Consider the following 26,554-nt stretch of genomic DNA (forward strand, 5'->3'; position numbering starts at 1 on the left):
CTGTATTGTTCTTTCTTTGTGATTGTTTATGTTTAAGTTGTTTGTTGCTGGTTTTTAGTTTGTTTTTTGTCTTTTTGGAAGCTGACACAGTCTCTATGGAGATGGGTTTTTGGGGGGGTAGCAGGAGGAGAGAAGCTGCAGAGAGGCGTGTAAGACTGCAACTCTGCTTCCTGGTCCCAACTCTGGATAGTCATATTTTGGGGGGTTTAATAAATTTGTCCATATTTCTAGAAATGAGAGCTGCTCCATCCAAAGTGGGATGGATGCCGTCTCTCCTAACAAGACCAGGTTTCCTCCAGAAGGTTTGCCAATTATCTATGAAGCCCACATCGTTTCTGGGACACCACTCAGACAGACAGCAATTTAAGGAGAACATGCGGCTAAACATGTCACTCCTGGTCTGATTGGGGAGGGGACCAGAGAAAACTACAGAGTCCAACATTGTTTTGGCAAAGTTGCACACCGATTCAATATTGATTTTAGTGACCTCCAATTGGCGTAGTTGTTAATTAAATTGCTAAGCAAATAAGCTACTCAGAAACACCACTGTGTTTGAGCAGGAACAGGAAGTGATACTCTACCACAGAGCGAGTGAACACCAAGTGACAGTGTATTGAAACAATACATCTTTGTATGTATTGTTTCAACCTGTAACGTCTTCTGTAAGACGCTTTTCTGTCCACCACTCGTGTCCTTCGAAAGCTCTTTGGTCTTGGCCATGGCGGAGTTTGGAGTCTGACTGTTTGAGGCTGTGGACAGGTGTCTTTTATACAGATGATGAGTTCAAACAGGTGCCATTCATACAGGTAACGAGTGGGGGACAGAAAAGCTTCTTACAGAAGACGTTACAGGTCTGTGAGAGCCAGAGATTTTCCATGTTTGAGGTGACCAAATACTTATTTTCCACCCTGATTTACGAATAAATTCTTTACAAATCCTACCATGTGGATTCATGGATTTTTTTTTTCACATTCTGTCTCTCACAGTTGAAGTGTACCTCTGGTGCAAATTACTGACCTCTGTCATCATTTTAAGTGGGGGAACTTGCACAATCGGTGGCTGACTAAATACTTTTTTGCCCCACTGTACATTCTGGGAGCATGAGAAGAGGTCGTACCTTGTTTATTGTTTTATGGCAGGATAAACATGGCTGTATCTGTTTTAGGTTAAGTGCCTTTTGTTTAGATGAACTATTGGATTTCCCAGACCAGCAGGTTTAGGGAAGTCGTTTATGGGGTCACACTCTGACCCCACACACACACACACACACACACACACACACACACACACACACACACACACACACACACAGTATTCTTTGTTCACATGTATACCTATGTAAGATGTTATATGTTAATGACCCTATGCATATTCATGTAACCACAATAAAAGGAACCTGGCTGAGAGTCTGACGGAGGTCAAGTGGTGGGTCGACACTGTTAAAACGTTGTTTTTACTCAATTTCAACTGAAATTGTTGAATCAGCTGAAATACACAGAATCATTCACCTGAAGGCTAAAATGCAGAACTGGTGAAAGCTGAAGTTCACGCAAAAGAAGAAGTTTTAAAGTTTTAAAGAAAAGCAGGTGAATATCCTTAAATTGTATACTACAAAAAGCTGTCTAATTGAAAAACTATACTTAGACTGAGAAAAATTCTGAATGAATATTGAAAGCTCACAGACCTTATATCACTTTAAGACTGGAATTATGTATTTTACTGTCTAAATCGGCTGTCTCTCACCCTTTACCCACCCCTGTTGCTTGTCATGTGTTTCTTTGGTGTATTAAGAGTTTTTTCATGTGCTATGTGCAGAGAGTTATTTTTTTCTCGTTATCTTTCCTCATGTGGTGCATTTTCCATTGTAATACCACTCTGACCTGTCTTCCCCATGTGATGTTTTTGTGTAACGTATGTATGGTCTGAGAGTAAGATGGCGCCGCCATTGCGTGCAATAGGTCGGCAGCCTGAACATGAAATTTCCCACTCGTGGGATTAATAAAGTTTGCATAGTTTGAAAGAACACAATAGTCCTAAGTTTTGAGGGTAAAACAATGTCTGTAGAGTGAAAACTGTGGAAACTGCGGCGGTTGAAAGACACATTTTTCACATTATATTTTCCATCAAATATCATATTTAACCTCTGATCTCACTTTTACATTTCACATCTGCCTATCTTTCAAGTTGACCCGAAGATTTGTTGTTTTTACTGCACTACAAACTTCCTAAAATATCTCTAAAGAGAAAAAAGAAATCAAAATGTTTATATACAAAATTACTTGATTCACATAAAAAGTAAATAATGCTCAGATAGTGAGCTGCCGTGGTGGAGGTTTGCGCTCTCAGGGTGCTTCTTTAGCTTAGTCACAGGACAATATGATGACTCTCCACTAGGTGGAGCTGGTGTGCTTTATGTCTGAGCTCACAGGAGAAGAAGAATGAACCTTAACTCTTCCTGTTGAAGAGGACAGAGCAGAACACAGAAGTAAATGTTTATATGATAATACTAAAATCGCCCAATCAGGGAAGGTGACAGTGTCTGGGGCCGATGTTGACGCTCAGGTGCGTTTTGGGATCATCTGCAAAGTTTCTGGTCTCGTTCCCAGCTTTGAGGCACAACACCAGGCTGCAAAACAGGTATGTTGTTGCTGTTGTTCTTGATTATTCTTACAGCTGTGAGCTAGCCTTTGTAACAAAGTGTCATGGATTTGCAAATTTTGGGTTATGTCAGCAAATAAGAGCATAAAAACTTGAAGAGTTGGTTCAAATACTGATTTATTTGTAGGTTTCGTTTTACAGATGTCTACCTGTCCTTAAAAGCCACAGTGAGCTGCAGTCAGTAACTGTATAACAGAGTAGTAAGAGCAGTAGTTAATGATCAGCTGTGGTGGTGGTGGTTGACCTGAACGTTTTCTTCAGCCTGCAGCTGAAAAACAACCTCTTCTCTGCGCAGCATGTCCGGCTCACTTCGCCCGCTGGCCGCTGTCTGTCAGGTGACAGCCACCCCTGACAAAGAGGCCAACTTCTCTGCCTGCAAACAGCTGGTGGAGGAAGCCAAGCAGCGAGGGGCCAGCATGGTCTTCCTGCCTGAGGGCTTTGACTACATTGGATCCAGCAGAGAGGAGACGCTGGCGCTGTCAGAGAGCCTGGCAGGAGACACGATCTCCAGATACACTCAGCTGGCCAGGTAAACACACAGCCTTCAGTCTGTTTTATCCAGCGCCAACAATGAAACGCACTGGAGAGATTAACTTCTCACTAACTGCTTAAGTGCAATGTTGATAAAATCAGCTTGTTAAGGCAAAATGTGCTCTTGGTTTCATAGTGTGCATGAAGTGGAGTCAGCTGGAAACGTGTGGATAAGTATTTAAATCGCTGTTTCTTTCAGGAAGTTGGAGTTGTGGTTGTCTCTTGGAGGATTTCATGAGAGGGGACACGACTGGGAGGCTGACCGACGGATCTACAACAGTCACGTCATAATTAACGATAGAGGTGCTTTTCCGCTGTCTGCCCTCCCTCCCTCTCTGTTTAAAGCCCTTTAAAATAAATCTAGTTCATTCACGCTGACACGCTGTCGTTTCCTCCACAGGTGACATCGTTTCAGTCTACAGGAAGTCCCACTTGTTCGATGTGGAGCTGCCAGAAAAAGGCGTGTCCCTCAAAGAAAGCGCTTTCACCATTCCTGGACCCTCCCTCGTGGCCCCGGTCCAGACTCCAATCGGAAAGGTGTCACTTTAAGAGATTTTAAACATGCAAATTAATTTTAATTCCTCTTATTAAATTAAACATTTAGTTATTTACGGGTTCAAATGTAAGCTAAGGGTGCTATAATCATGGGAATCCAGTCAGAATGCAAAAGAAAGCAGTGATTCTGCAGCTGGTTTTATTTTACAGTCCTTACATGTGTGCCAGGTGAGGTCAGTTAAGATAAAAGAAACTCAGAGAGGAAATGAGGGAAAGATGACAACTGAGAAAAAAGGTAAATGAAATAAGAATATTTACTACAGTTTTCATGCTGGTTTCACAGAAACTTGAAGTTTCTCTTTACATTTGATGTTAAATATCCACCAAAAGTAATTCAGGGTTATTTATCCTACAAGGTCTTGTTTGGACTACTTCAAAGATGATGATTTGCAGTGTTTGAAACACCAAAGCACTGATTAAGTGCAGTAACATTAAGGTGGGCACGTGCACGTTGTGTTTCTACTGACCCTGTGCTTAATCCAGGTGGGCTTGGGCATCTGCTACGATCTAAGATTTCCTGAGTTGTCAGTCGCCCTGCAGAGACACGGGGCTGAGATCCTGACATACCCGTCAGCCTTTACTGTAGCCACAGGAGCTGCTCACTGGGAGGTGAGCTGGCTCATTATAGGACAGCTGGATTGCTGTGAGATATAAACCAACAGTGTCCATAAAAATGTCCCTTTAAATGCATTCACACTCAGGTGTTACTACGTGCCCGGGCAATTGAGACCCAGTGCTTCGTCCTGGCAGCGGCACAAGTTGGACGCCACCACGAGAAGCGCTCGTCATACGGACACGCCCTGGCCGTGGACCCCTGGGGCGAGGTGCTGGGTGACTGCGGGGAGGAGAAGCCAGGTTTGGCGCTTGTGGAGGTGGACCTGGGGAAAGTTAGAAGCACAAGGAGGAACATGCCGGTCCAGCAGCACTGCAGAGACGATGCCTTCTACCGCAGCCTGCCTCAAACCTGAGAGGAACGTGGGAGGTGTTTAATGATGGATCTACAAATCAGGATGTCTGTAACAGGCGGCAGAATAAGGTGTCTTTTTTTCACTTCAGACTTCAAGCATTAACAGGAGATCAAAAAAGACATCATTGTGAGCTCAGAATCAACAAACCGAGGTGGTGGAAATTTTTCTTTCCTGTGTGGAAAGAAACCGTCAGTGTTTTTACATCAGTAGTTGACAGAAATTGAGGAAGTTCAAATTAGTTTTCTCTGCTCATGATGGAGAAATCTGAGATGTATTGATTTAAACTCTGAGTCATCAGTGTAGTAGGTCATCTTATTTCCAGTTATTAAAGCTCACTCAGCCTTTTAGCTCTTCCGATAAAGAAAATAATTCTAAAATCATCCCACGAGTCTGTAAGTGACATTACTCCTTCTCATCAATAGGTGGTGCTGTTGGCCAATAAGAGCACAGGAAGGGAGGAAAGCAAAATCTTTCAGTAAGAGAAGATATTGTGAAAGATGTGATGAGAAACAGCGGGGTTAAAACTGAATTGTCTTTCACAGTTAATTTATTAAAATGTGAATTATCTAAAAACACGACACTGTTTGTTTTCTTGTGTTCACTAATAAAAAAATGAGTCTTTGCTTTTCTGCAGTGATGACTTGTTTCTGTCTGATGGGTCAAAATCCCAGCTCCAGCAAGAAACTTATGCATACAGTTAAACATGTATAACAGCTCTAAATATGAATATTAATACGAGCAGTCATGCACTAAGGTTTAATGCTTGTTGGTGTAGTTTTTTTAAATTGGAAAAAACAAAAAACACAGCATGTTTTCAGGTCCATGGGTGTATCCACAAATCTTTGCTTCATATTTGGGTAATATTCTTGCCTTATTTATTTTTGTAGGACAAAGTGACCACACAATAAAAACCCACATGCAACCAGAAACACACACAATCAAATAAAATCAAATATTAACTAAATGAACCTGGATGAACACATTCAAGAGGTGTAAAAAAACCAAAACAAAACACCTTTATTCTCAGAAATGTTTGGTTTTGAAAACATGACCAAACCATGAATGTAAGTTGTTTGTTTTTTTCTTAATTGAAGCCCAGTATTTTATTGAAGAACAGCTGACAGCTGAAAATCGTTGCAACTTCCAGCAACCTCTAAAAGCTTGAAATTCCTATTTTCATCATATACATGGCTGCTGTTAGGGAATACATATTTTTCTCCAGGGATCGGTGTGATCGGTGTTTGCCAACCATTCTCCTAGGCCAGTGTGAGTGCGGCTTTAACCAGACAGACTGACACAAAAGAGGACAGAGACAACAATCCCGATCTGTCGCTTACCTGGAGTCAAGTGGGTAAGAGACAAAACACAACTTTAAAGTAAAGTTGTGTTTTATTTTAATTTTAGTCAACAAGCTTAATTTAGGGCTTTATTTGTGGATTTAATTGCCACTTTTTCCATTAACTATGTCCGATTATAGTGTGTCCGTCCATCCCAGTGTCATGATTTGCTCTCTTGAAGGCCTCAGGGGAATTCCTTCACATCTGGGACAAAGTTCACTCAGACTGAAAAATGAGCTGGTTAGATTTTTATGGTCAAAGGTCAAGGTCATTGAAACTTCACTTCTTTCCACTGGTCCACTGGCCAGAAATGATGACTGTTTCTGGTGGAAGTAGTTTGGACAACCATGTTTCTGCACACTCCTCGAATTTGGACATTTCACAGTGCACAAGCTTATCCATTGCATTGCATAACTAAAAACTGATTGAAATGGTTGAATTTTGTGATTAGTCGAACAACACACGTCTGTGCAGCAGCGCCTTCGGTCGTCTCTGTCTGTTCGGTTGCAGTGTGGGATGAATAATTGATCAGCTGGCTGCTTCCAGGCTGTTGTGCTATCACAGAGACGGTGGGTGGGAGCCGCTGTCCGCCGATGTCCGCCGCTGCTGCTGCTGGAATATGATGGGAACAGGAAGTGAACGTCACTGACACAGGAATGGGACTGAAAAAAGGAAAACACCACCAGGATGAGGAGAATGTCAAGCTCCTCGGCGTAGGAAACTAAACCCCGGCTTCAGCTCAGGAAAAGGATGAACTGCTGCGTCCGAGCTGGATTTGAGGCATCAGGAAGGTACGTTTTCTGTCATTTGCGGGTGCTGAGGTGAAGGTTAGCCAGCTGTGTGCTGGAGAACAGAGATGTGTGTTTCATCCTCCGAAGCTCTCCGTCCATCCACCCGTCCTCCTGTAGCTGTCAGATTCAGTGAACTTGGCTTCATTTCTCATCCTCGGCGCTGTCGAACAGGTGCTAGCGGGTTTGCTAGCTAGCTGTAGATACTAGCCTGGCTCCGCGTCGATGCCCCTTCAGTGGAAATTTACTGTTAGCCTGGCTGCACGTTTCACTGTGTTTTGCAAACAGTTTGCTGGAGTCAGGCCCTCGGGTTGCAGCTCAGGGTGAGTCTAGCTGGGGCTGTTGTCTTGTTGTTGTTGGTTTTTTTTCTGGACCTGTTTACCCTGTAATGCAGATGTAATAGTAGTGCACGCGCGGCTAACTGCCGAGCTCGTGTGGGTGCGAGAAAGGACTGTCGGTGCGATTCTGTTTCTGCCATGCTGGCTCTGACAGGGTTGTTTTTCTTCATTGGAGCCGAGGAAGCATCAGTGCGTCTGTACCTGTGCAGCTCTGGAGCTGAAAGCTGGCTTTTCCTTACTTAATCTCATGTATAGGAGCATTTTTAAGCTATAACTCGCTTACTAACTAACTGTCAGGGACTTTAAAAAAGTTGGTCTGCAGGTCAAGCGCTGCATCTTTACAGTGGTGTTGTTTTCTTTTCGTGCACCAGATAATTCAGCATAATGTTATTAATTTTACTCTGAGGTGTTTTCTACAAAGTGGAAATTACTTTGGAAACTGATGAATATTTTTTTTTCAGGCATAATGTCCCCAAATCACTGAAAGTAGTAGCTTTCGAAAAGTGAACGTTTTCAGGCTTTCTGTGAAGGGAAACTGATTTTTGTTTTTTGGTATCATTGATCATTTGAAGTTGACCTATTATGCTGTCATATGCATGAAGTCCTAATTGTGGTCGCTGTTATTTATCACAACCATACAGGTCAGAATTACAATACACTCATCATGTGCAGAAATGTTATGGTGATTTTAAACTGTTCTTTTTCCAGGCTGGAATGATTATACAGCAATGAGTTTAAAAACAGATCTTGGTGCACAAGTTTGAATTTACTCTTGATTTTCTCTAATCCATTCAAAATTACATATATATGTAAAAGCTGAAATATATACATACATTCCCACTAGTATTTGTTTAAATGTCCCTAAGCAAGTCACATCTCGATGCTTTTTGTAGTCATCAACAAGCTTCTGAATATTGGCTACTCTTCTTGGCAGAAGGTGTAGAGTCCATTTAAATTGGTTGGTTTGCTAGCATGGACTCTGCTGTTAGGCGCAGTCCACAAATTTTCAATAGGGTTGAGGTCAGGACTTTGGGGAGGCCATTCCAGAAGTTTAATGTTAGCCTGATCGATCCAAAACCACATCTGAAGTGTGTTTGGGATCATTGTCGGTTTGGACACCCAAATGTGTCCAAGTTTTATCTGTCTTGCTGCTGATTTGAGGTAAAGTTGAAGAATTTGGAGGAAGTTCTCCTTTATTATTATTCCTCCACTTTGTGTAATGTATCAGTACCACTGGCAGCAAAACAGCTCCTGAGCATGGTGCTACCACAACTCCCTTTAATGCTGACGAAGAGAAACGACCAGTTTTAGTTGATCATGATCACTAACAACAAGTTATTAAACCTTGGCCAAGTCAAGATAAAAATGTTGAAAAACACTACTTATTAATAGTTAAGTGAGTGTATATATACTTTTGACTGTGTGTATTAGAGAAAATTCTAAATAAATTTAAAATTATTCAAAAACAAGAATTGGATGCATAAGTTTCTTGTTCTTTCATGTTTTTGAAAGAAATTAAAGATGTATGGTGGCAGCCCGATGTTTAGCACTGTTGCCTCACAGCAAGAAGGTCCCGAGTTCAATTCCACCATTGGGTCAGTGTCTTTCTGTGTGGAGTTTGCATGTTCTCTCTGTGTCTGCGTGGGTTCTCTCCAGGCAATCCGTCTTCCTCCCACAGTCCAAAGACATGCAGTTAGTGGGGTTAGGTTAATTGGTGATTCTAAATTGCCCATAGGTGTGAATGTGAATGGTTGTCTGTCTCTATGTGTTAGCCCTGTGACAGACTGGCAACCTGTCCTGGGTGTACCCTGCCTTATAGGAGAGCTGGGATAGGCGACTCTGATAAGGCTATGTGGAAGAGGATGGATGGATTAAACATGCATGTAGATGTATCCTGTACAACCATTTCACACTGGAGAAAGGCTGGAGCCTGTCCCAGCTACCATAGGGCAAAAGGCGGGGTACACCCTGGGCAGGTCGACAGTTTTAGTTGATAATGATCACTGCTCACATTCACACCTATGGGCAATTTAGATGCATCAGTTAACCTAACCCCACTAACTGCGTGTCTTTGGACTGTAGGAGAAAGCCGGAGTACCCAGGGAGAGAACCCACGCAGACACAAACTCCACACAGAAAGGTCCCAGCTTGATGGTGTATGAGTAAAAAAAAGTTTGGTAGAAAAATATTTTTAAGTGGATCTAATATTGAATTTTTCAAATACTAAAAATGTTCCTCGTCAGGAACATCTAGTTATGAAATCCACCGATTGCATGGTTGATAAATCATGCAGTTTTTGGTTGTGTTTAACTTCCTGAACTGTAACGAATGATCATCACAAATGACCTAATAATCATTTTTTTAAACTGTTTTTAAGCAACTTTCAACACTTCAAAAGACTGAATTCAAAATAAATATAAAGACAAAAACAGTGAGTCCCCACTTTTACAAAGCTGGAATTACAATATGTACTAATCAGTAATAATACTTTTAGATTTCTTTTAAGTCAACTAAACATTTCTCCTGTAAAAATCATGTCAAACACATGATGTGAAATGTGGGATGCTGCACACACAGATATTCTGTGTGATTAGTGATGAGCCTGATCATGATCAACATTCATATTAATATTCACTTTTATTCTATTCACGTAGCTCTGACATTAACTTGTTGACAAAGTGACCTTGACATTGAAAAAATTCTTAATATTATGCATAACCTCATGGTGATGTTCCCTTACTCTTGTATATCCATCTGTGCTTAAAAACCCGGTGTGTGTGTGTGTGTGTGTGTGTGTGTGTGTGTGTGTGTGTGTGTGTGTGTGTGTGTGTGTGTGTGTGTGTGTGTGTGTGTGTGTGTGTGTGTGTGTGTGTGTAATTTCTGATTAGCCGGTAGTCCTGTCACAGCACAATCAGCATCTGTGGCGCTTTCACTTTTTCCACCCTGGCAGACACAGACAGGTCAGACCAAAGGCGCTGCAATGCTCTTTATCTGATTTGCTCTCTGCTGGGTTAATCAGCACTCACAGCAGCTCGTTCAACTGTTTCTCTCCCTCCTATCCACTTATGACCCGGTCTGTAAGCTTTGCTGCTTGCTATGTTGTAGGTCAGATTACACACACTGCCTGAGACTGGTTGAACATTTACAAATCCTGCTAAGTCTCAGTTTGTCTTCTTCCTTACAAGAAAAATATAGCCTGTGTCTTTAGTGAGACTTGTTTTCATTGTTATTGACAGTAATAGAAATAGTATTAGTGCTTTTGACTGCTGAGTATATACTTTTCTGTCAAGTTACTTCCGTGTGTGTGTGTGTGTGTGTGTGTATTCAACAACCAAAATACAATCACTTTCAAAGTGAGGCCTGCGGTTTATACACAATTGATGACAATTAATTTAGTTTGTTTTTTTTAGGTAAAGATTTACTGATACTTCAGTGAACTTATAAATAAAAACTGTCTGTAGTTGGAGTGCAGTCCCTCAAGCTGCCGACCTTTTACTGGTAGTGTCCTCCACACTACATTAACTCTCCTGCTAGCTACCAATACGCCACTGCTGACGTGCTGTGTAGTAAACAACATGCAGTTCAGTTCCATTCAGGTTTATTTATGTAGCACCACTTCACAATAATGTGTATGTGCATACAGAACTTATTTTGACTCTGTACATTTGACAAATTTAGCTATTTATTGGTCATTTTAATTTGTTTGTCTGGAACAGGTCGCTCTTGCAAATGAGACATTGGATCTCAATACGACAACTTGTATAAATAAAGGTTAAATAAATAAATACAACTTTGAATTCCTCTGTGGTCCTTGTGTATCAGCACCTGTATCAATCTGTTGTTATTGAATCACATATTTGTTCTTTGTGATACAAAACTCGCTTTGGAGAAATGCATATTTTGCTCCCACCGTTTGAGAAACTGGGACCCGATCAATACTGAGTTTTAGAGGCAGTCTAGCTATTATTCATGCTTTTATTTCCTCTCAATTAGATTACTGCTGTGGCCTTTTAACAGTTATCAGTCAGAACACCACTTAATAGATTTCAATTTGTTCAAAATGGAGCAGCAAGAATTCCTGCAAGAGCAAAGACAAGTGAACATAGTAGACCAGTTTTAAGGACTCTGCACCGGCTCCCAGTTTGTTTTAGAAGTATGTTTAACTCTACTGTTAAAGCCTTTCATTGTCCCAGTATTGGCTCTGCAGTCACCTCCTGACTGTTCTGCACCGCCTCTTTAATACAAAACACAACTGAGTGTTTGCTGTTAGCCAGGCAGGCAGAAGAGCCTGAACTTCACAACTATCTTCTTTTTCGTTACTGTTTTTTATTTTTTAACAATTGTTTGTTTTATAACGTCTAACTTTTACATTTTTAGGTTATTGTTAGTTTATCCTTGTCTGCTGAGTCACACTGCAAATACTCTCAATGCTGTGCTTCAGTCTTCACTGGTCTGTTTGAAAATGTAGATTTTAAATAGATATGCAGATTATGTCTATAGCTCACTATAAGATAAATAACTTTATTATTATTAATCATACTTTTATAATCATCTGCCAAACACATTGTCCACTTCGTATAGTTTTCTAAGTACAGATTTAATGTTATAAACTAGGTACATGTAGTTTGAACCGTTGTGCCTTTAAGCTAAACCCAGTCACACAGACCTAGAGACGGGTTGGTGACTATCTGGCAACCACCGGTCTCTAGGGAAAAATGAGTATTCCCCAGCTGACACGTTCACCATCAAAGTAAAGATGTGCCTTCCTGCAGCAAACAACATGTTTCCATAGGTGCAGCTTTTACTCTGAAGGTAAATATTTTGCAGTTTGTGTTGCATCTTTCTCAGGTTCTCAACCGCTTGTAGAGCAACTATTGAGCGTTTGCAGACAAGTCTGAGTCCTCACTGCAGACTACAGGCAACCCAGGCCACCTGCCACTGACCAACAAATGTGCCTGGGCCTTTAGCAGTCTTCACAGACACTGCTATCAACATTTAGCAACACTAGCCAACTGGGGAGAGAATACACTTTGCTTTTTGGGGGGGCTTTTTCCACTTGTAGCTGGTGGTTGCCAGATAGTCTATAGCCCTGTTTGACTACGGCCTATCTGATCAAATATATTATCACTGATAGTAGTAGTGTTATTATAAGTATTACCCTTATTACATTTTACTTTGACTGCTCGTTAAATAATTATAAAGCATTTTGGAAACGATCATTTCTATTGGGTGTAACTTTGGTGCTGAAGTGGCAGAAAAATGATGATATAAGTTGATTAAATGATACTCGTCTGTTTCAGTAAACTAATAACTGCTTACATTTATTATATGTGCATGTTTGGCTGTATATGCGTGTGTTATTTTCTCAAATTGACTTCCCTGCATGACTTCACACCTTCAGCCATCAGTGTCAGTGACACAGTCAGAGCAGTTGGCTGCTTGTTGCTGAAGTGCTGTTAATTATGATGAGTGAAAGCCCCGTGCTGTGCTGGGCTGCTCTACATCGGATGTTCACGATCCATATATCGACCGCCCGCTGCCTATGATGGATACGCATGTCAAGTCCTCTCTGTGAAGGAGGTACGAGCCCGACCGTTAGAGGGAGGGTAAAAAGCTGAGTCACATCTCAGCAACAGTCGCCTGGGCAACACCTCCATAGTGACCGGCTGAAGAAAGATAAGGTCCCTCGCTGCTCAACTAGTTGTATAACATCAGCAGACCCTGCAGCATTTTGTTGCTGCGCTGCTGATTATGCCGCACTTATCAGCTTACCCTCAAACAGCGAGCTGCAATCTGAGTTGCTCGGTTGCAGCTCCTAAATAATCAACACCCTCCGGTCTCCCTGGTGTAATTATTGTTTTGATTTCTGTTGCAGAGAAAGAGGGGAAACTTGAACAAGTACACTGCAGACTGTCATAATTATAGCTATCACATGGCACTAGCAGAGCTGAGTAAAAGAAAATATGATGGTTAGAAGTGAAGCTGTCCATCATTAAGAGACGCAGCAGTGTGGTTCATCTCATACGTGCATTTTATTGTCTTAGCTTGCGATGCTTCGTGAGTCAGCACCCCTGCTGTGCGCTTTATTTAAATGCCAGAATTGGCAGAGTATGGATCCAAGATCTTGGCAGTTTTTATGTAACTGGAGGTCAAACAGCGAAGAGAAAACAATCTCTGCCTCAGGGTTGTTTCTGCAAATAGGCTGAATTGAATTTCCTGACCGTACTGATTTGATAAAGCTCAAAGGGAAATCCCGTCTCACAGTGAATGAGTGTGATTGTTGGCTCGGGGAAAGTTTGTCTTTTCTTTTTTCCTCACATTGTGGAGTTGGTTCCAGTGAGGATTACTGCTCTGTAGCTGCACCGTTGGCCTTTGCAGAAGGCTGTCGTGTGCTGTCATAACAAGTGTCAGCGTTTGCTTGTTGGAGGTGAGAGATTTTCACTACAGAACAGCGTCTGAAGGGAGGGGTCCAGTTATGGGAAACATGTTTGTGTGATTCCTGCGGGTGGGTAAGAACGGGATATTTAATGACTTAGCATTTTTATTTGCAAACTGTGCGGGATAGATGATGATAAATTGTGTATTAGTGCACAATTATTAATTGTGATGAGTAATAATTAAAAATTGCAGATCTGTTGCCGTCTGCTGTACATATGGAGAAAATGACATTAAAGAAATTCACATAGATGCCTCCACAAATCGTGAGGTAGGTGCTGCCAGATAGTGATTCAACTGCCAAATGCCATAGGGAGAAACCCTGAAACCAGAAACCTCACCCTGCACCAATCTGTCTGAGAATGATTGAAGTCAATCCGAGGCGGACCACGATCGTTGGAAACAGGTTGCCATGTGTCGCATGTTCCACCTCTGGGTGACCAGTTGATCATCACAGGCTACGTCCACACGTTTCTCTTGTTTTCTCTCCGTTTTGGCCCCCGTCCACACTGAGAAACGCAGCGTTTTGAAAACGCTCTCGAAAACGCATTCATTTCAAAACGGAGCTGCCCCGTCGTAGTGTGGACACTCGAAAACGCAGCCTTTCTAAAATGATGACGCATTTTAGTCATGTGATGCAGTCATTTGACCAATTAAACAAAGATAGCGGAGGGCATACAGCAGTTGTTTTGATTGCTCTCAATTTTGACAGATGAATATCAGTTTGTACATGCTCCAGATAGCTTTTCTTCAAATTCTTTAATTCTCACTCGCTTGTGCGCATGCGCAGGACTGAAACGTAAGCGTTTTGGGCCGTTTCAATGTGGACGCACAACTCTGTGAAAACCACTGAAAACGCTAGTGTGGGCGCGGAGCGTTTTCAGACGAAAACACGGTTTTCAGATCTATCCGGGCTAGTGTGGACTTAGCCTCAGTTACATCGAAGCAGTTGCCAAATGTGACAAAAAAATTCAATGCAACCACCGCTGCAGGGTGTGGAGAAGTACCTCATATGGGGCTGTTGAATGAAGGCTAGCAAGACAGGAGAGAGATGTCACAAAACCAGGTTACTCATGTTTGCAGAGGATTGTATTTGATCTATATTTATTCTTTCAAAAAGCCGTTGTGTGTGTCTTTCTGTGAACCACACAATTCACTTCATTGTTAACACAGCCTCAAAACATGCTGTGACCAACAGCTGTGACTCACACACAGACTTTCAGCAGTGCAGTGTGCAGAGGTTAAGATGGGCTTAATTTTTGGGGCGAATTTAAGGACGATGCCACTTAATTGTGACAGGCCCAGTGTGACTCTGGCCTGCAGTGGAAAGCTGGATCTCCCGCTATTCCCTTTTTCCTGTCTACTTTTATACTATTATATTCAATCTGGATCCAATGACAGAATCTGTATCACTGATGGACATATGGTTATTTTAAAAGTCAATCTAGAGTTCCACAGTGAGTTCTAGTATCCCAATACTTAATGAAGAAAAAAATACTTCCTTATAATCCTGAAAAAGCAACAGAGCGGGGGAAAACCCTCAAACTTTATGTCAGATATAATCTGACAAGGAGAAGATAGATGAACAATAGCAGTGCCTTCCCCGCTGTTTTTATCTTAAAACAGAGTTTTGTGCACCTTGAAGTCTAAATTTAACTGGTTTCAGGAAGTAATATGAAGAAAAGCACTGTGTGGAGAAACACCCGTCTGGAAATGAACGACTTTAGCGTGAAGCAACGTAGGAACTACAGGGCTGACTAAGCATGTTTTACTTCTGGCCATAATTCAGTCAGTGTTATCCAAGCAGGAAAACACACACACACACACAGAAATCAGCAGTGGTCAGGTTTCAGCTCTACGCTACTTTTCTGTAGGAAGTTTAGCTCCTGTAGAATATAAATATAGAGAGCTAATGTCTGTTTTAAGCCCAAATCTCCTTTCACAAGTGTGTTGGATAAATATAGAGCCACCTGTGCATCCTTGATTAATAAAGACCCTCCATTATTCAGCACCAGGCTGCTGATATTCCATCTTTCCCCATTACAGCGTGGCTCATCATGTTTCGGGGTACATATTTCTATTAATAGCCGAAGGTCACCTTTAATCTTCAGGACCCGCTGCACTGTCATCGTGTGTGGGGCCTGCTGAGGATCACTTTTGGTTTGGTCCTGAGTCACGTTTGTGGTTACGTATTGAGTTGTAATTTCCAACTTTTCCACAAGGGGGCGAGATGTAAGAGCAGGTGGCATGCAGTGGCATTGAACAGGCTCTGTAATTTTTCCCCCAGCAGGAATATTATCATAATCGTGCTCTCATTGTGGAGAGGATCCCTCAGTCTATAAATAACCTTCCCTTGGCTGCGCTGCGAGTGGAAGGGCCTTCGGTTTGGTGCATCATCTTTGCCAAATAAATCACCAAATCACTTTTATTGTCACGTCACATGTGCAGGTACACTGGTACAGTACATGCGAGTGAAATTCTTGTGTGCGAGCTTCACAAGCAACAGAGTTGTGCAAAAATACAATAACATAAAACAAGAAAAATATAAGAATGGCTAAATCTGAGAGTAATAAATGTGCAATATAAGAGTGTAGCTGTTGCTTGGGGGAGCTCGTGACGAGGCTGCCATACTCGGCGCCATCTTGGTGTATCAAATACTTAAGATTTAAAATTTTTAGTGTTGTCTGAAGAAAACAAGTAGGCTAAGAAACAAAAATAAAGAAATGTCTCTTATTCATATGCCAAACACCATTGAAACATTGGGCATACAAAACAAAATAAAGCTTTTACACAAAAAGGGAAAAAAGACTTTAGACGAGCGTTAAGAATAAGTAATAATATAGGGTTGTTAGGTTTTGGGGGGGGGGGTTTGTGGTTAAATGACCCATTTAAGTCTGAAAAATAACCCCAACACTGGGATTTATTGATGGACTGATCTCTTCAGTTAGAGGCTGGAGGTTTCTTCTGCTCACTGCGCCTCAGGTCTGATTTGTTGCTGTGCCACGTCATTGCCATGAAGGGTTCACTTTGGGTCTGATCATCATCTTCATCATCGTGCGTTTTTCTCTTCTCATTACCCGCTGTCAGCCTGCATTCATCTTTCAGCTGAATGGATGTCTCATCCCTCTCGTCTGCAGAAAGAAATTAATGGCTGCAGATGGTTTATCATATCAAAGCTACGCTCTGCAAAATGCCAACAGATTAAATGGTGTAATATCTTTATTATGCTGTGTATTTTATATATTGGATCTTGTTATCTCTTTTTTATATTATTCAGTTAGTACAGATGGAGATACAAAGCATGTGTGATGCATGAAAAAGAGAGAGGGTAAAATTTTCTGTTTGGGGTGGGATAAAGTGTACTTGCAGACCCATGACGTGTGTGGATGTGTGACAGCGTAGGATCATGTGAATAAGTCTGCATTCACACTGGACTAGAGACCAGTCTGCAACCATTTGGCATCCACTGGTCATGAAGTAATGATGGGTATTCTTCGACCAGTTGCGAGCCCCAGTCACACAGGTCTACAGACCATTCGGTGAATGTATCAACCATCAAAGCGTTGCTGTATTTGATTCTGATGTGTTTGTTGTGCCCGTCTATCGTTGCTATTTACCTGCTAACATACCACCCTGCTCACCTGTGCCCATCATAGACTCACTTCACCATGTAGACTCTAATCAAGCACAATATGTATAACTCCACCACTCCCCTCCTTATCACCCAGGGTCCCGGCGCGTTGCTAAATGGAGTCGGAGCAGCTGTACCACAGAGGTTACTGCAGGAACAGCTACAACAGCATCGCCAGCGCCAGCAGCGACGAGGAGCTGCTGGATGGAGCCGGCGTCATCATGGACTTCCACACCACCGAGGACGACAACCTGCTGGATGGGGACGCTGCCTCCCCAGGTAGGGAGTACGGGAAATTCTTTTCCAGCGCTTTGATTGGTCAGAATCTGGACATCTTGAGCTTCCCTTCACGAATCCCCCGACCCTCCTTTCCTTGAACTCTCAGTGAGCTTCCCCATCGTTGCCATCTTACGGCTCTCTGTTGGTCTCTGGTTGTGAGTCATCGCACTGCTGACGCTTGTGTGTGCTTCTGTCTTGTGCCACCGCCACCCTCATCTTCATCATCATCAACTGTTCTCTATGTCAAACCCTGGAAAAACTTTCTCTTAAACCATCCACCCAGCATCATTGTCCTGCTTCCATTTTCACCATTGAAGACAAAGAACTTTAACTTATCTTATCTCGTATTCACTTTCTAGATTTTCTTTAAGAACCATTAACTTCTTCCTGTTTTCACCCATGAAAATTTCTGGAGCTGTATTACCAAATATGATAGTTTTCATCAATTAAATGTAACAGAAGTAACAAACATGTAAAACAGACATGGTACTTAACTGATTATCAATATCGTCCAATTAAAACTGAGTTAATTAGCTGTTTTGTAATCATATGTAAGGCAGTTTCAGCAGCTCCATGTAGTTTTTTTTCTTCCTTTGTTCATTTGTTGCTGTCTCTGCATACCACCTTATTTATAATTGTTGCTCTGTTGCGTGGTTTTATAGTTTGTCCTCTTCTAGCATCCTGTTTATCTTGCCGTGCTGTTTCCCTCGATCAGTTTGACCTTATCACCTCTTTAATGTTCTTGCTTCCTGTTTCCTAAAGTGTGCCTCATTGCATGTTGTCATTTCTGCTTTTGTGCGTTCTCCTCCTCCTTTCATCCCTTGGCACATGCAGACGTTCCTGTCAGGTAGCTGTTAAGCAGAGGTGGTGGTAGTAGTACTGTCATGTGGCAGAGCGAGTTGATTGGCTGTGTTTTGCCATGTTGGAGCAAATGTTACAGTTACTTAATTACTTCAATCACAGACAGCGCTGAATGTGATCTCTGTGCCAAGCTGCCGTGTTTCATAATTCCCATCATGCCTGTCATTTTTCAGCGCGGTCACCCGCTTCTCAGTCAGTCAGCGTCTCAGTGTTGCTCCGACTCGCTTATCCCCATCAGCACCCAATCCGCAGCTTCCTGTTTTCTCTTCCTCGTCTCAGTAAATATGCTGATTCGTTTAATTTCTTACTCGCAGCTGATCAAACAGAGAGCGCGCGTCGTGCTGAGGATGGTGTCAGAGGTGTCGGCCGAGCTCAGCTCTCCAAATATGAGCCGCTCGTGTTTAGTCAGGATATCTCTGCGCTGAAGCGGTGTCTCTCTTTGAATGCAGAACGAAGACTGATTTTGGCAAGCTAGTGTGTTTATGCAGGGGATAAAGGCACCGCATTCAGTTTCAACCCTGTTTTGAGTGTTTGTTTAGCACAGAGGTTATTTTCCCTCTTTGATAAAAGGATAATTAGGATCAACTGTTTCTATTTGATACATTTCTTGTATTGCAGATGGCTTAAAATGAAGATACAGTACACGACAATAATTGTTTTCTTTTTTTTTGGTAAGCCTGTGCTGAAAGCACAATCCTGACTGTCATCTTTCTTTTCTGTGGTCCCGGTGATTGCAGCTCTTCTTGCATACTGAATAGTGCAGCCGTGCATCTCTGCCACTTTTCCTGCTCCTTCTCCTGACTTTAAATCTGCAAAGTAAACACTAATACCTGTAGCCAAGCATACACACATACCCTAAGAGTCAGTCTAAGTAAAGGTTGAAAGGTTTCACAGGGGAGTTTCCCTTTAGTAAAGTAAAATGTTGAGTCTTGACTGAGCATTTTCATTATTAAACAGTGAAACTGAGGGTGACCACGTGACTTTTAACTGCATGGGCGACCAGACAAGAGGGAGATTGTACGGAACAAGATCAGTCTGGCTAGCTTTGTTGTAATGATCATTAGAAATAAGTAAATCAAGTTTGGCTGGATTAAACAAAAGTATCCTGGCAGGATCTTAACAGGAGCAGCAAAGGCATCAGCTGTAGAGCTGATTGCTTGAAGCATGATTTATGTCTGCAGGTAGGTTTAGCATGCTAACACGTGTCATGGCTATTACACAACCTGATATTGTTCGTTATCAGGATTTCTTCAGTCATTGGGACTGAAAATCATGTTTATATACAGTTTTGAAAGACTGCACATGGGAGAAGTTTGCCTGCAGGGCTTTTTGTAAAAAAAAACAAAAACAGAAAGGCAAATTAATGTGTTACCTAAAGACCTATTTTAGAGCAAATCCCCTTCTAAAAATAAATGTGTAGTTTACACCCATCCATAGGGGCTAGAGCTTATCCTAGCTGTCCGGTCGGGATTCTGTCGCAGGGCCAGCACTGAGTGATGCACAAGCATTTATAGTTACCAGCTGGAGAGAACCAATACAGGCACAGGAAGAAGATGTGAACCCAGCCAGTGGATTTAAACTGAGGAACTTGTTCCTGTGAGCAGTGATAGTGCTAACCACTCTGCTGCACCATGCAGTTCATTTTCTGCCTAAAACGAAATAGTGATTGATAACTGCTTTTCTTACAGCATTTTTTAAAAATGTATTATGAAATAGTCTTTGTTTTATCTTAAAGTAATGTTGGCAAATTTAGGGGGTTGGTTTTGCTCCTTAGCAAAGTCAAGCTCTGAAAGCGACCTCTAGAACACAGCTCGATCCTTTTTTCTTTGTAACTCAAAAACACTGCAGCACGTTCCCGGGTAGACCCTGGTCAGTTCTGTGTGTGGCTTATTTAGCCAAAGTCACAAATACATAACAGTGGCTATACTGACCACACCGTTTACAGTTTAACTGCTGTTTATGTGCACTGCCACCATCTTGGACTGTTAAGCTGGGGTCAGTGGGGTTGCTTTGACGTTCCAAGTTGGAAATCTGACTTGAGGGTATGTTCCAGCCGTAAATTTCCACTTCAAAAGAAACCATCTTTATATGGAGCACACCCCTTCCACTTCAACATGAGCTACACCTTAGTGTTTCTCACTGAGCCGCAAAGCTGTGACATCACAATGTTGTGATTGGACAGTTGCAGTGATGGCGCTGGAACAGCAACACTGTATATATTGTTAGAAAACTACGAACACAGTGACATCGGATACACAATTACAGCACTGATGTTAGTTTTTGCTCTGATTTAGCATTTTGACATGTTAGCTTATTAGTATAAAATTCTGAACATGTTTTATAGATATTAGTATATTAGTGTTCGTAAAATAGCCCACCCAATATTTTTGACGCAGGTAGTAAAAGTAATATTTAGGAGATATGGCCTGATAGTATTATAGTTCCTTAAATGTCTTATAGTACATTTTATAGTAATTGCTTGGTGTATACCAATCCAGGGTATACACCAACCATGGAGCTGGATCATTGAAGTCACTGAAATTCATCCTGTGTGGAAATATTGAGGATGGCTCTGAGAGTTGTCGTCTTTGTCTCGTCTCTTTATGTGCAGAGAGTAGCAGAGGGTGTGTTTCAGGTACTGAGTGTTTATATAAGAGGGTTTGGCTTAAAGTTCCGTGTCTTCAGGTTCTGTTGATGTACTCTGAACGTGGTGAAAAGGTGAAAGCATAAATTAACTTTAAGCTGTCACCTTTTGTGTTCTCACTGCTGCTACAAACAGAAAACTGTGAGAGAAAACACTAATTATACACTAATGACACAGTCAGACAGAGAAACCCTTTTCTTTCTTTAAGAAATCTTTAATAACTAACAGTAATTAACAGCTAATGACTGGCTTCCTTTCCACATTGATATTTTGGACCATATTGTAATGCAGCACATTACTACAGGCCTGAGCTCCACCTACCTGACTCGTCATTCATGCTTTGTGTGTGATAGACGTGGAACAGCATTCCCATGAACCAGTCTTGGTGTGAGCAAAGGAAATCTCTGGATGAATGCCTTTCCTTGAAGTTGGTGTGCTGCCCGTGTCTGCTTCTCTGTGCTATTTTTACGTGAGGGGTGGGTTCATAGAAAGCCCCGTAAAGCCCTCCTCTGAGCTTAGACTGCAGTGTGACCAAGGAGCCGGATCACTCAGTAGTCCCATGGAGTGTTGGAGTGAGACTTGTTGCACTGGACTTTTACTGGAACACATTTTATGGAAACCTGAGAGACCTGTTGTGGTTTTGCTGCTTTGAAGTGCTGACGAGGGCTTTTTGTAAAGGAGGGAGGTGACAAACTATGGCTGATATCACCTGTGCCACTGCTGAGCAGCGATAACGCGGCGTGACAAAAGGTAAGGGGGCGTGAAGGTAAAAGGATTTCAATTTGTGAAATCCTAGAATAACACATGTTAAGCCTGAAACCACAAAAGAGGGAACTGAGTCTGGTTTTTGTTTCATATAATAACACGTGATTACACCGAGTTTACAAAACATCTTTGAAACATAGGGACTGATTCTTTTTGGATTTTACCCGTGACATTGTTTTCAGTTATTTTGGAGATGTTTAACCAGTAATGTTGAGTCATAGTGCCTAAGTTCTGGGATAATATCTCGGGTGATTTTTGTTTTTGTTTGATTTGGTCTGTGTCTGCTGTTCTGACGTGGTTGAAACTTTGTTTTTGGTTTTTATTCGGGATTCAGTTTCTTTTGCAACCCTCATAAATGTTTCATTTTCTTCTTGGATGCTAAAGGCAAGACAACACATCAGTGCCCAACTACTACATTCTGCTTTCTTTCTTTCCATCCATGGACTGACAGAGATTTCAGATAAAAACTGGTGTGGAAAGTTTTCTTTATCATTTTAGGATGTAAGTAGAGGTGTACTGTGCTGGCTGAGGCTCTAGGCTTTTCAAAATGCTTTTTATTGGCTTTTATTGGCATTCTTCATGTGTAGTGCGTCTTCAAGTGAGGTTTTACAACTTCACAGTGTCACGGACAGCAAATATTGATGCACTTCAGAAATGAATCAGTCTGTTGTGGAGTAAGATTTCAACGTGGATGTTAGTGACTCAAACTAAACAGCAACATATTAATGACTAACCTTGTGCTCTGGGTGAGCTCAACTCTTGGCTAAACATGAATGTTTACTGAGAACAGTCTAACCCACATCCTACATCCTTCCTGTGCTAATGTGTTTTACATTGGTGTAACCATAGCTCTACTGCTGGTCACAAGACAGCAGATATACGCTAACTAGCTCAATTTCACTAGCCTTCAAAAACGTTGCTAGCATTTACTTTTCTGTCTTTGTTTACGTCCACTGTTTAATGTGTCACAGTGCTTGTTTGCCTTTGGGATTTGAAGGAGCTTTGCACTGAAGGTTTTGTCCTCGCTGCTGAGGGTTCAATTCCCCGCCTGGCCATTTGCATGTCATCCCTTGACCTCTATACTGTTACATATATGGTCATTATGTGGGTTTTTTGGCCGTTTTAGTCCTCCCTGCGGAGACTAGGCAGATCTAATGGGGATTTGATTTTCCTGAAATAACGCACATCAGTCTTAAACAGGAACGGGAAAAAGTAATCCCGTTACTTTACTGATTACTTATTTTCAAAAGTAATTAATTACTTAGTTACTTTTTAAAAACACGATTTACAACCTGAATAGGTGATAAAGCGATAGATCTTTCAGCCCAATTCTACTTTTCTGCATAATCCATCATACAAAATGTAATCAAATGGAAAGGTCTCTTTTTAAAACTTGTTTTATTTGTTTTAACCTTTTAACTTTATGCATCAAGCAAAAAATTAATTATATGCAACATTCTCTGACTGGAAGAAATTTGTTTAACAACATCAGCCCCTCTGATGACATGGTCCAAAAAATAAATAAACTGTGGCCACAAAATACTACTTCGTGGGCACGAAATGGGTATAACGTGCCCACGAAATACTATTTCGATGGCACTGAAGGTTTTGTCCTCGCTGCTGAGGGTTCGATTCCCCACCTGGCCACGAAATACTATTTCGAGGGCACGAAACAGGTATAACGTGCGCACGAAATGCTAATTTGTGGGCACGAAACACTTGACCGATAACCGCGATCCTTCCCAGGCCCTTGCAGTTGGTTGACAATAAAATCTATTATTTAGGTAGCAATTACGTCTGTAAAGCAACGTGGCTCTCAACATCCTGTTTAAATGTCTCTCCGTAATAATGGTTCCTTGCATTGCAGGCTTTTCAAAATGCATTTGTAGCTCATTCCCAGCCTAAAATAAAACTCAATCATACCGTCTCTGTCCATGGTGTATAGGTTTAGCCTACTCTTATGCCTATGGTTCTACGCAACTGTGATGTGAGCACGTCATCTATTTCGTTGCCACAAATACGTAATTCGTTGCCACGTTATACCCAATTCGTGCACGCAAATTAGCATTTCGTGCGCACGTTACACTATTTCGAGGGCACGAAGTAGTATTTTGTGGCCACAATTTATTTGTTTTTTGTTACAAGTAACGTGTTACTGCCCATCTCTGCCATAAACTATTAAAAAAATTAATATTAGTCCGACTTTATTTTTTTTTATCATTAATTAATTTAATTAACTACAATATGATACAAAGAAAAGCAAGAAACATTCACAGTTGGACATTTAGGCTCAGAAAAATTAATTAATCGTAAATCTCTGGTCAAATTTGTTGCTAGTTAGCTATTTTGTCTTTTTTAAAGCATGGTGTATGTGTTTCACTCCATACGGCTCTGTAAAAACTTTCTTTTATCCTCCTTACTGCAGTGCTTAGAGTGGAATTTTCCATTTTGGAGCTCACCAACTCCACCGCTTGTAAAACACACGCACACCCCTGTGACCAGACACTATGGTTTCTTCCGTAAGAGGCACGGCTCACTGATCTCCCTTAGCAACTAAAGCGGGTAGGGCCGACCGGCCTGTGATCGTCTTTCCCTGTGTATGATGACATCATCAACTCTAGCAGTCAGCTGCTGCAGTGAGGAGCGAGCGAGGAGGAAAAGGAAGGAAGGGAGGGAGGGCTGTGCGCGCTCTCTAACACACACAGGCACGTTTTTCCGCTCAAACAGACACGCGCGCTCTCTCTCTCACACAGCCCCATTTGTCCTCCTCTGGTAAACATGGCAGCGGGAGCAGCGAATGGCACACGCAGCGAGCATAGCGTAATGAAACTGAGCACGGTTTAGTTTAGCCTCATCTAGACTGTCAACATGGAGGAGGAGGACGCGGCGGCCGATCCCTATTTGCCTTACGACGGGGGAGGTGACACCATCCCCCTGCAGGAGATCCCTAGAAGAGGTAACGACACGTCCCCCCCTCCCTCTTGATTCCCTCCTTTTCTAACGCTGCTGCGATAACATAGGTCGACCTCCTTCTGCTTGTACACTTGAGTGCATGTATCCATATGGCAGGTGGAGCAAACGACTGCCTCCTCTGCTTTATGGACCACAAGCTGCCATTTCCACAGTCAACAAGCTACCTAGCCGGCACATTCCTGCTCTGGCCTCTCCTGCTGATGATTAACCAGCAGTGTGTGCACGTCAGCCAAAGATAATGAGATAAACACAGGGTGGATTTGGTGTGAAGACTCGAGCTCGGGCCTGAGAACATCACGGGCATCCATTTTAATTTGTGCACAGACGTTCTGCAGAAACTGCTGGTTGTGCACATGTAAGCTGGATGTTTGTACATCTGCGCTGCTGTGCGTCTTTGCACCTCTCACAGTCTTTCCTGCAGTGAGTGTGAGGACACCTGTTGGCAAGATACAGGATGTCAACTCGCATCAATCAGCCAGGCTATCATTTATTTTTTTTTATGACATGTTCTCCGCTCTAATCTTTATCTTTCCTCTGTGGCGTTCAGGGAGTCAGGAGTTGGTTCCTTTTGGCCTTGTTAGATTTTTTATGGTGAGCGAGCAGGGACAAAACACTTAAGCTTAGTAGGCAACCCCTACTCCCAGCATTCACGCTTCAGTCGGCAAATGTCTTCTGTTTTCATCAGTTTAATGTTGTTACTCTGGAATTTCTAGCAATTTTACGGTCAAAAGCACACTAGCTGTACTGCTGAAAAGTTTGAATTAAAGGTGAAAGTGGACACGGTGCAGTGCGCAGAGTACAGGCACTGCAAAACAAACTTATAGTAAGTCGATCGTCTTGTGGTCGTTGACCTGAAACACTGTGGCCTTGTCTCAGCTTGGTGAGCAGCACAACCTTTTGGACTTTGATCCATTTTTCTGTCCGGCTGGTTCATGGTACTCCAGAGACTCCAGCAGTGTGGACAGCACGCTGCTGTCTGTCCTCGGGCTCTAATGGGATCATTTATGATCACATGATGGCTGAGAAGTCTAACCCTGATGACCCAGCTGCCTCTAAACCCTTCTTTGAATTACTCAACAGTAGTAGAGTAGATCTAATGAAGATTAATACAGCTGTGGTTGTTGGAGTGAAGCATGAAACCTCTAGTCACTTCTCATTTCATTGGTGATGGTTGTACAGGAAGGCTGTCTGTTCATTTAGAGAAGTGTGTTCTCCACTGTCAGCAAGACTCCGTGCACACTGACGTGGCGTTCTTCCTCCAATGCAGAACCGCAGCGTCGCGGTGCCAATGCACAGGGGAACATAGCTGAAGCCTTCTTTTTCTTTTCTTTTTTAATATGCATGTGTATTGTCTGCATGTCTGCTGAACCATCCAAGCACGATGCTGGAAATGTGCGCACATACAATCCCCTCTGGTTTCCGTGGCGTCACCATCCACACCTGCAGTGGGACTAATGAGTGCCTGAAAGCGCAGCATCATCAGGAGGGGCTCGTCTGGTTTATTCCATCAGTGAAATCTGTTGTTTTGAAACGTTTCCCTTCTTAATCGAGCCACGTTGGTTCTGCAGTGTAGAGCAGCAGTCGTGTCTTCATCCTCCGTCGTATTCATAGGCAGATACTGCTGTGGTCAACAAACCAGTCGACAGCAGAAAATATTAAAGGCAGTTCGTCTCTTTCGTAAAGCATTCACTTTTCTCTTTTGTTTTTCTATAAATCTGGCCTTTGTCAGGTTCAAGGATGGGCTGGCACATCTGCAAAAGAGCAATAGCAACACATGGTGCACTGACGTAA

The 26,554-nt window shown here is 42.2% G+C and overlaps 2 protein-coding genes across 8 annotated transcripts in view; both read left to right on the plus strand.

Moving 5' to 3' along the window:
* Window positions 1-2,431: 2,431 nt before the first annotated feature.
* Window positions 2,432-5,347, plus strand: nit1 (nitrilase 1). Of its 2 annotated transcripts, none has more exons than XM_086279302.1 (6): window positions 2,432-2,637; window positions 2,920-3,187; window positions 3,389-3,492; window positions 3,590-3,726; window positions 4,228-4,353; window positions 4,446-5,347. In XM_086279302.1, the coding sequence occupies exons 2-6, from the start codon at window positions 2,955-2,957 to the stop codon at window positions 4,710-4,712; spliced, it is 867 nt and encodes a 288-aa protein (XP_086135428.1). In that variant the 5' UTR covers window positions 2,432-2,637; window positions 2,920-2,954; the 3' UTR covers window positions 4,713-5,347. The 2 variants fall into 2 exon arrangements, with proteins under 2 accessions (XP_086135428.1, XP_086135418.1); XM_086279292.1 differs by having other exon boundaries at window positions 2,954-3,187; window positions 4,446-5,346.
* Window positions 5,348-6,626: 1,279 nt separating this feature from the next.
* The window catches only part of clcn3 (Cl-/H+ antiporter 3), a 39,618-nt gene continuing 19,690 nt past the window's right edge, over window positions 6,627-26,554 (plus strand). The window contains exons 1-2 of one of the 6 annotated variants that reach the window (XM_086279234.1): window positions 6,627-6,840; window positions 17,339-17,520. In XM_086279234.1, coding sequence (XP_086135360.1) covers window positions 17,358-17,520 — 163 coding nt within the window. In that variant the 5' untranslated portion in view covers window positions 6,627-6,840; window positions 17,339-17,357. Of the gene's footprint in view, window positions 6,841-17,338; window positions 17,521-24,342; window positions 24,747-26,554 lie in introns of those variants that run through there. The other 5 variants (XM_086279252.1, XM_086279262.1, XM_086279271.1 and 2 more) reach the window with 5 other exon arrangements.

Source organism: Aulonocara sp. 'chitande type north' Nkhata Bay, linkage group LG3, assembly GCF_057382095.1.
Source record: "Aulonocara sp. 'chitande type north' Nkhata Bay isolate Kocher_YH1m ecotype deep benthic linkage group LG3, A_spYH_male_GT1.1, whole genome shotgun sequence".
Classification (NCBI taxonomy): domain Eukaryota; kingdom Metazoa; phylum Chordata; class Actinopteri; order Cichliformes; family Cichlidae; genus Aulonocara; species Aulonocara sp. 'chitande type north' Nkhata Bay.

Coding starts and splice junctions, on each gene's coding strand:
- nit1 (XM_086279292.1), top strand. CDS start 2,549: ATGTTGACGCTCAGGTGCGTTTTGGGATCATCTGCAAAGTTTCTGGTC. Junction 3,188..3,388: donor AGATACACTCAGCTGGCCAG/GTAAACACACAG, acceptor TGTTTCTTTCAG/GAAGTTGGAGTTGTGGTTGT. Junction 3,493..3,589: donor CGTCATAATTAACGATAGAG/GTGCTTTTCCGC, acceptor TTTCCTCCACAG/GTGACATCGTTTCAGTCTAC.